General features: G+C 49.8%; 1 protein-coding gene across 1 annotated transcript in view; it reads left to right on the top strand.

Annotated features, from left to right (window-relative positions):
* prom1b (prominin 1 b) overlaps nt 1–10,000 on the top strand; it is a 26,675-nt gene that overhangs the window by 10,801 nt on the left and 5,874 nt on the right. The window contains 20 exon segments of the mRNA XM_060047660.1: nt 1,012–1,132; nt 1,395–1,458; nt 1,758–1,847; nt 3,186–3,404; nt 3,783–3,856; nt 3,967–4,030; nt 4,635–4,780; nt 4,782–4,795; nt 5,044–5,147; nt 5,150–5,195; nt 5,552–5,618; nt 5,621–5,677; nt 6,122–6,225; nt 7,211–7,239; nt 7,242–7,294; nt 7,671–7,817; nt 8,074–8,145; nt 8,537–8,629; nt 8,945–8,962; nt 9,986–10,000. The exon segment at nt 9,986–10,000 is cut by the window's right edge and continues 39 nt beyond it. Coding sequence (XP_059903643.1) covers nt 1,012–1,132; nt 1,395–1,458; nt 1,758–1,847; nt 3,186–3,404; nt 3,783–3,856; nt 3,967–4,030; nt 4,635–4,780; nt 4,782–4,795; nt 5,044–5,147; nt 5,150–5,195; nt 5,552–5,618; nt 5,621–5,677; nt 6,122–6,225; nt 7,211–7,239; nt 7,242–7,294; nt 7,671–7,817; nt 8,074–8,145; nt 8,537–8,629; nt 8,945–8,962; nt 9,986–10,000 — 1,597 coding nt within the window.

Raw genomic sequence — 10,000 nt, 5'->3', positions numbered from 1 at the left:
TATCCAAATAACAAGGAAGTGTACAACACTTGCGTTACAGTCCTGGAGCTCTATATCTAAATAATATCATATAATACATAGATATCTATATCATATAACATATTGTGTGCGCCTCCAGACGATATTATGAATCACAAACGACTTTGTCGGGTTCTGCGACGTCTCTGGTTCTTCCACTTCAACCTGAAGTCGACTGAACCGCGCGCTGCCTGCGGCCGGCTGCCCGCTGCCGGGCGATGGTGCCTCGCGGCAACCGGCGGCATGTCGCAGTTCATGTACTTCAGCGAGTCAAACCAAAGTTCCTTTCCCCCAATTCCTTCTCAACCATGGCTTAGATAACCCCCACGACAGTCTCGTTGTGGAAATACAAGACACGTCAAAGAACCGACAAGAAACACTTGCGTTACAGTGTGTGTATTCACACACACACACACACACACACACACACACACACACACACACGCACACACATGTGGCGCTCGCACGGTCGAGTCTCATTGGCGGGCCAACGTCTCTGGGCGGGCCAGGCAGAGTAAGGGGAGGAGCTGAGATTCCTCATGACGTCATGAGCACAGATTTCCAAATCAGCGCGCTTGAGCCTCCGTTTTTTCAAAGGCGAGCAGAACAGCTAGTGCTCGTTTGACACCAAACGCAAGTTTTAGCCACTGGGGGACCATAGGCAGGCTAGGGGAACTCATATTTATGTTAGAAAACCTCATAAATTGAGATTTTCATGTCATGGGACCTTTAAACTAATCCTACATTCTCATGATAAGTGCATTTCAGTGTGTTGCACTGATGGATGGATTTATGTTTTTCTAATTTTAGCACCTGCCAGATCAACTGCATCTGTCAGTTGTATCTGAGAGTTAATTCTCGAACTCTCTGACCTCTCCTGGCCAACTGAAATTCTCCATCTTTTGTGTGTGATCGTGTGTGTGTGTGTGTGTGTGTGTGTGTGTGTGTGTGTGTGTGTGTGTGTGTGTGTGTGTGTGTGTGTGTGTGTCTCAGTCTGGGAGTGCTGTTTGCGTACGCTGCGAACCACAACATCAGCAACCAGATCAAGAGCACTCGTCGCCTAGTCAACACCAACATGAGAGACCTTAAGACATTCGCCAACAACACACCTGCGGTACGGTATGTGTGTGTGTGTGTGCGGTACACACACACACACACACACACACACACACACACACACACACACACACACACACACACACACACACACACACACACACACACACACATACACACAAACACACACACAGACACATGCATACACACACATGCTATCTCTCTCTCTCACAGTCTTTCACAAACATTCAAATACTCATTTACTTACTTACTTACTCACTATCATAATTCCTTATGTGTTTTGTCTTTTGATGTTACAGCAAATTGACTACCTTACCGCACAATACACAACGGCAAAGAACAAGGTGCTGTCAGACCTGGACAGTGAGTTACAACCCTTCCATTCATCTTTCTCTATGTACACCCTCTCTCCGGCCCAATCCCATTTCTACCCCTTACCCCTTCCCCTTACCCCTCACCCTTGTTTTGAAGGGGTAAGGGGAAGGGGTAATGGGATTGGGCCTTAGGCCCAATCCCATTTCTACCCCTTACCCCTTCCCCTTACCCCTTCAAAACAAGGGGGAGGGGTAAGGGGAAGGGGAAGGGGTAGGGTAGTAATGGGATTGGGCCTCCATCTGCTCCACTTCACTGTGTAACGGTCTGATCCCCTTGCTGCTTGGCAGACATCGGTCCCGTGCTTGGAGGGAGGATCCACAGCCAGCTGGAGAGGGAGGTGATGCCGTCCCTGGACACGGCCCTACGCATGGCAGGAGGTATACTGCGGGGAAGAAGGCTTTTTTTACGACTAGCAATGATTCTCTCCCAATGTTCAATGGCTGTAGTGGACATAAGGCCATGGCCTTAGAAAATATGCACATTTCAATGATTTTAGTCTGAAGTTTGGATCTTTCTTACACCGCTCGAGCATTGAGCTTTCCCTGTCTTCCTTTCCAAATCCCTCCCTTTCCTCGTTCAACGTCTAATAACATGATTTGTCTTTTGTTCCTCTACACTCTGCTCTCTAAAGCAAAAGTTGAGAAGCTATTAAAGGTAACAGCAGTTGATACAGAGTTCTTGTTGTGGTTGAGTATTGTTGTTTTGACTGTTTGACCTGATCCCTTTGTTGTCAGTGCCAGTGACCATCTGTCTACCCCCTGTTGTCTTTAGATCTCCTTGTGGACTTCTCTGATGTGGTGGTCACTGAAAAACATTACAACTGTATTACTGTATTTCGTTTTGGTATTTTTATTTGAATGAAGATTTGTACTCCTGACCCCTCTTCCTTTTTCTCCTCCTCATCACCCACCTCCCCCTATGCCCACTTCCTCCTCCTCTCCCCCCTCTCCTCATATCACCTCCTTCCGCTGCGCTTCTCCCCTTTGCTCTCTCCTTTCTCCCCTCTCCCCTCCACCTCTTCCCCCCCGCCTCACCCCTCTTCCCTGCTCCCCTCCCCCCCTCTCTTCCTCACCCCTCTCCCCTCTCTCCTCCCCCTCTCCTCCTCTCCCCTCTCTCCTCTCCCCTACCCTCTCCCCTCTCCTCCCTCTCCCCTCACCTCCTCCCCCTCTCTTCCTCTCCTCCTCTCCCCTCTCTCCTCCCCCTCTCCTCCTCTCCCTCTCTCCTCCCTCTCCCCTCTCCCCTCCCCTCTCCTCCTCTCCCCTCTCTCCTCCCCTCTCCCCTCTCTCCTCCCCCTCTCCCCGCTCCTCCTCTCCCCTCTCCCCTCCCCTCTCCTCCTCTCCCCTCTCTCCTCCCCCTCTCCCCTCTCCCCTCTCCCCTCACCTCCTCCCCTCTCCCCTCTCCCCTCTCCCCTCACCTCTCCCCCTCTCCCCTCTCCCCTCTCCCCTCTCCCCTCACCTCCTCCCCTCTCTCCCCTCTCCCCTCACCTCCTCCCCCTCTCCCCTCTCCCCTCTCCCCTCTCTCCCCTCTCTCCTCCCCCTCTCCCCTCTCCCCTCTCCCCTCTCCCCTCTCTCCCCTCTCTCCTCCCCCTCTCCCCGCTCCTCCTCTCCCCTCTCCCCTCCCCTCTCCTCCTCCTCTCCCTCTCTCTCCTCCCCCTCTCCCCTCTCCTCTCCCTCTCTCCCCTCTCCCCTCTCTCCCCTCTCTCCTCCCCTCCCCAGCCATGCGGGAGACCAAGGAGGCCCTGGAGAGCATCGGCAGCTCCCTGGACACCCTGCAGGAGGGCACGGTGCGGCTGCAGCTCAGCCTGTCCAACGAGCGCGCCTCCCTGTCCAACACGCTCTCCGACCCCGCCTGCACCAACGGAGCCCGTGTCCCACACATGCAACACCATCCGCTCCACCCTCGGCCAGCTGGGCTCCAGTGCCGACTTCTCCACGTAACGCCACCCAACATATTACACTGGGTCTGCCCCAGCAATAGGTTCTGGGCTCGCTCTGGATCCGTGTGGGTATTCTAGAGCAGGATGCTGAACCCTCTCTGGGACCTGAGATGAATAAATAAAAAAAGTATATGATTACGATAATATATTTGTATTTATTTATTTTTTCTGTGTATTTCTTTACACAGATAGAAAGTTTATGTACAGTAGCACGGATAACAAACACATGCACAAATTGAAAGAGCGCATGAGTACAGGCTGGAATAACATATTACACAGTATACATTCATCCCACTATGGAAAAAATGTACAATGACAATTAGGGGATTTTTTATTTTCATGGAATTATATCTTACTTCTTCTTTCATGTCGTCAGCTTCCGGACGTAAGTCGGCAATTGATGAACGTCGACGCGCTCCTAAAACGGACCTCAGCAACATCATCCAGAAGGTGGGTGTCCACAGCTCTCCGTCTCTGTCCTCCTCCTCCACCACACAGAACCCCCACACCCCAGGAACTAACCAGACCCACCCGACCTCTCGCTGGTGTTCCCCCTGCAGGGCTACTCTTCCTTCAACGACACGCCGAGACTAGTGAAGGAACAGACCAAGAACATTGTGGCAGGTATACACAACCTGAGTGTCATTCTGCGTTGGTTCGTTTCGATGTCTTTAAATGGTTCCACTGGTTTAGCGTCAGTCTCTCTCCGGAGGCTGCTTTGGTCTGCGGAGAGATTTCAGCCTGTTCAATCTTTTCACTCCTTTTTCTCACTTTCACATGCTTTTCATTTTCCTCCCTTTCAACACCTGAATGAAATCCCAGAGCTGCCTCGTAAGTGATCCCTGTGAATCACATACCCCTCTACTCCTCCCCAGACCTCACAGCTGCACACTTGTGCAACTACTTTCTGTTAGGAGCAGCTCTTTTGTACATCTGAATGAACATGAATCAGTTAACATAGTATGCAGTATGTGGTTGTTGTTTGTGTGTGTGTATGTTGGCACTTTGTATTTAGGTTTAAGCGTAGGTCATGTGTGTGTGTGTGTGTGGATGTTGCTTTATATTTAGGTTAAGGTTTCTGTGTAAAATAAATGGCGATGTGTGCATGCGTGTGTGTGTGTCTATGTGTGTGTGTGCGTGTGTGTAAGTGTGTGTGTATGTATTTGTGTATATCAGTGCATGTTTGTGTGCCTGTGTACACTAACTTTATTTATGTTTCTCTGTGGAGGGGTCAAAGTCATGTTGGACAGGATTGGAGGCGAGATTGTGGACTTTGCTAAGATGTTTCCGGTGGAGGCGTCTCTGGCCAACTTCACCATCTTCCTGAACCAAGGCCAGCAGCAGATTGAATCCTACTACGCCCAGATCGACCAGCTTGGACTTCTACAGGTCTGTGTGTGTCTGTTGTGTCTATATTTGTCTGGGTGTGAGTTTTTTTTTGGTGCGGTCACAATCTGGTTTAGTTTGGAAACTAAAACCACAAATTATCTACTTGTTTTTGTGTGTGTGTGTGTGTGTGTGTGTGTGTGTGTGTGTGTGTGTGTGTGTGTGTGTGTGTGTGTGTGTGTGTGTGTGTGTGTGTGTGTGTGTGTGTGTGTGTGTGTGTGTGTGTGTGTGTGTGTGTGTGTGTGTTCCAGGTGGATTGGCTGCGTGGCGGCCCTGTGCATGGTGGTCCTCATCGTGTGCTTTAACCTCTTGGGCCTGCTCTGCGGCAGCTGTGGCTATGACAAACAGGCCACGCCACCAACCGCGGCTGCCTTTCAAACACTGGCGGCAACCTTCTCATGGCGTATGTTACCATGGCACCACGCCTTTCATTACATGTTAATATGTTGACAATATTTAGTAGGTCCACCTTTGAGTTTAAGACTTTGTGATGGACAGACTTTAAGTTGGAAGATAAAGTAGTTAGTACTTCTTGATGATGTAATTCAGTAAGTAAGCAAAGAGATGGTTTAATTTCATGCAATTATTGAATGATTATTCTGCTCCTTATTGTTCTCTCATCATTTATTCTCTCTCTCTCTCCCTCTCTCTCTCGCTCTCTCTCTCTCTCTCTCTCTCTCTCTCTCTCTCTCTCTCTCTCTCTCTCTCTCTCTCTCTCTCTCTCTCTCACTTCTCTCACTCTCTCTGTCTCTCTATCAGTGGTGTGGGGTTCAGCTTCCTCTTTGCTTGGGCGCTTATGGCAGTTGGTCTCTTCCTTGTTTGTTGTCTGGGGGCAACGTGGAGAAGCTGATTTGTGAACCTCTGGCAAACCGACAGCTGTTCCAGGTAGCGCAATGCAATCCCGTTGTCACAATCTTCCCCCTCTTTTCTCTAAACGCCTTCTTCTCTTTCCTTGTTTGCATTTCCCACTTGGAAAAATACAATTAACCTGATCCTGATACTAGAACTGTACAGAATTTATCTTGCTATGCATTGTTTTATGTGTTTGCATGTGTGTGAGCGTGTGTGTGTGTGTATGTGTGTGTGTGCGTGCGTGCGTGTGTGTGTGTGTGTGTGTGTGTGTGTGTGTGTGTGTGTGTGTGTTTGCACGGCGTGAGCGTGTGTGTGGTGCATGTGTGTCTGCTTTAATGTCTTAATGTGTGTGTTTGTGTGTGTGTGTCTGCTTTAATGTCTTAATGTGTGTGTTTGTGTGTGTGTGTCTGCGTGTGTCTACTTGTTTGTGTGTGTGTATGTGTATCGGTGCTTGCATGCATGTGCATGCGGGTTTAGATCATAGACACCCCATACATCATGCACCCGGGCATGAAGAACTTCCTGCCTAACATGCTGTTCCAGAACCCAAACATTGACCTGACCGTGGGCGGCATGTACCGTACAGTCCCACAACACACCCACACATCCACAACACACCCACACATCCACAACACAACACACATCCACAACACAACCACACATCCACAACACAACCACACATCCACAACACAACCACACATCCACAACACAACCACACATCCACAACACAACCACACATCCACAACACACCCACACATCCACAACACAACCACACATCCACAACACAACCACACATCCACAACACAACCACACATCCACAACCAACACACATCCACAACACAACCACACATCACAACACAACACACATCCACAACACACCCACACATCCACAACACAACCACACATCCACAACACAACCACACCCACACATCCACAACACACCCACACATCCACAACACACCCACACATCCACAACACAACACACCCACACATCCACAACACAACACACCCACACATCCACAACACAACAACAGCCGCTTCAAACAAACAAAGGTCGACCACAGTGTGTGTGTCCATAGCGGGTATGATAGTGTGTGTGACCACAATGTTTTGTGACCAGTATGTGTGACCAGAGTGTGTGCGACCATAGTGTGTGTGACCAGTGTGTGTGACAGAGTGTGTGCGACCATAGTGTGTGTGACCAGTGTGTGTAACAATAGCGTGTGTGACCGTAGTGTGGGGTGACCAGTGTGTGTAACCATAGTGTGTCTGACGATAGCGTGTGTTTGACCAGTGTGTTTAACCATAGTTTATGCGACCAGTGTGTGTAACCATAGTGTGTCTGACGATAGCGTGTGTTTGACCAGTGTGTGTAACCATAGTGTGTCTGACCATAGTGTGTGTGCGACCAGTGTGTTTAACCATAGTGTTTGTGACCACAGTGTGTGTAACCATAATGTGTGTGACCAGTGTGCTTAACCATAGTGTGTGTAACCACATTGTGTGTGACCACAGTGTGTGTGTGACCAGTGTGTGTAACCATAGTGTGTGTGCCTCCTCACCCAGGGAGTGCCACGAGAACTATGGGCTGTACCACGCCTGCAGCTGGAGACCATGTTCAACATCAACTCCTTCCTCAACAGAACTGTGGTGAGCATCTGGAGCACATGAATGAGGGGCTGTTGGGGACGGGGGGGATACAGGCCGGACCCCTCCCAGAGGGATGAGTGGTGCTATTGGGTAGCGTGCCTTGAATGGAGCGATGCAGTGTCAGTGGCGGGGGAGCGTCGACCCAGGACCTTCCTTCGACCACTTCTAGATGATAATAACAAGTTATGGTCACCCAACGAAACCTCCAAAATAAATCGACCACGGTGCATTCGGGTCAACGTTCATCATCTCCGTCCGTCTCTGTTTGCTAGCCAGCGCCGCGTTGTTAAACAGCTCAACAATGCAGGGGAACGTTCTAGTTTTTTTTCCCCCCCCTTCCTTTCCCCTTGGCTGTGACGCGATGGTCCCCCGGCAGTACAACAAGGACCTGGCCAACGTGTTCGAGAGCATCCACGTCCAGCTGCAGGACGTCAGCCTGCTGGAGCAGGAGGGGCGCGACGCGCTCATCAGCTTCGCCAACTCTGGCGTCGGAGAGATCGACTTCACAGCCTACCTCACGGAGGTAAGCCGCGTGCACGTCTCGTCCGGTTGTGTTGGTTTTTCTGCGTGTGTGTGTGTGTGTGTGTTTGTGTGTGTGTGTGTGTGTGTGTGTGTGTGTGTGTGTGTGTGTGTGTGTGTGTGTGTGTGTGTGTGTGTGTGTGTGTGTGTGTGTGTGTGTGTGTGTCAGTGTGAGAGAGTGTCACGGAATGGTATCACAAGCAGGGCTTTAATGAGACCCCGTTTGTATGTTTGTTTGTTGTGGTGTTTATTGGACCTAGGCGAATAAAGCAGTCACGCTGGTGGATCTCTTGTCCTTCGCCACTGACCTGGAAGCCCAGGCCGATCAACTGGTGAGAATGGACTAATCAGGGAACTATATTCACACACTCTGTTTTCAGAATCCATTATTAAAGATCCAGACGCATGCAAACACATCTTGTATATATTGTATTTTTCTTTTCTTTTTATTATGTTTATGTTACTTTGTGTTTGTATTTGTGTGTGTATTTGTGTGTGTGTTTGTGTGTGTGTGTGTGTGTGTGTGTGTGTGTGTGTGTGTGTGTGTGTGTGTGTGTGTGTCTGTGTGTGTGTGTGTGTGTGTGTGTGTGTGTGTGTGTGTGTGTGTGTCTGTGTGTGTGTGTGTGTGTGTGTGTGTGTGTCTGTGTCTGTGTCTGTGTCTGTGTGTGTGTGTGTGTGTGTGTGTGTGTGTGTGTGTGTGTGTGTGCGTGTGCGTGTGCTCAGCCCCGTGGTGCTTTGGAGAATGCCCTAAAAGGTCACGCCAGCAGCATCAGACAAATCAACAAAGATCAAGTCGTTCCATTGCAGCAAGCTATGGTAAGCACACACACACACGCCAGTTAGAGGAAATGCGATCTGTTCATCGCAATCCTCTCCATTAAATACTCTATTCATGAAAATATAAGTATGCTTGCATTAAATGGCGATAACCTGTCCGTAGCCACTCTACGGACTCTGAATCCAAAGACATGCCGATACAAAGAGGATGGCCTAATCTCTCGCCTTAGTTGCTTCCTAAGTTACTCCTACATTGACCACATCTTCAGATTGCTACTCATCCTTCATCACAATCAACTCTCTCTTCTTGTATCTTTTCATCTTCTTCTTTCAACTCCTAAAATGGTGGCATAGAAATATGTGCGGGCAAGGGTAAGCTAATGTGTGGTGTGTTATCGTCGTCTCAGTGCTTCCCGTGTGTGTTTATGTTAGTGACAGACATTGCAAGGTGTTTGAAGACCACTACCTAGCCATCCCTCGATGTGTGCTGTCTGTTTTGTGTTCTTGTGGACATGGTACAAAAAGTACCATTCCGTTCAAAAGTCTGACACTAGCCTAGTACACTTCAAACGCCCGGATGTTTTGTTGCCCCGCCCATTTTATCGAGCACGCATCGGGAGGTGACTCGTGTAAATGTCCAAGTGTCCCAGAATGCATTTCGCAAAACCACCAGCGGCCCTGAGCCCTCACATGCAAGGTCCTAACCACCGAGCGCGCAGCTCCAAACTTTGCGTCCTAGTCATTGAGAAAGGCCCCTCTGTGTGTCACTCGGGATGTGTGTGAGGCCCCGCCCACCTGTCTGCCTGTGCTGTGAGGAGAGGAGGCCCTCAGGCTAATGAGTCGCACCTGGGCCCCTAGGGCCCCCCCCCCCCCCCCCCCCCGCATAAGTGTGCATGTGTTTGCCACAGCGGCTCTTGTTGTCTCAACCCCCTCCTCACAGAGGGGCCATCGTAGGACCAACACCGGTCGGCTGCTTTTATGTGCCAGAGCACGTGGTCCTTCGTCAGTGTGTGTTATCTTCACTGGCTGGGGTCTATTACCCGCGCCCTGGTGGGTTCATAAAAAGAGCAGACCTGTCATTAGTGTAATGAGCGACACCTGTGTTTCTGACACGATGAGGCCTCTGTGATCAGGGTCTGGCTGCCAGTGTGTAAGGCTCTTTTCGTCCCCTTGACGACATCTTCACAGCACCCTTACCCTCCTCCGTACCACACAGACATTGTGGACTTTGCACGCACACACCTCATCTTATAGTATTATTTAGATCTGTGTTTGTGTTTAGTAAATCAATTATGTACATTTTTCGGTCACGTGTGATCCGCCCCTTTTTCTTGTGTTGTGTTGTGCTAGGGGAAAAACAGGTGGTAAAGTGTGTGTGTTTATCTGTCTCTACAGAATAGCCTGAGCCAA

The sequence above is a fragment of the Gadus macrocephalus genome, chromosome 3, assembly GCF_031168955.1.
Source record: "Gadus macrocephalus chromosome 3, ASM3116895v1".
Lineage (NCBI taxonomy): Eukaryota > Metazoa > Chordata > Actinopteri > Gadiformes > Gadidae > Gadus > Gadus macrocephalus.
This window is presented reverse-complemented; position numbering and strand designations above follow the sequence as displayed.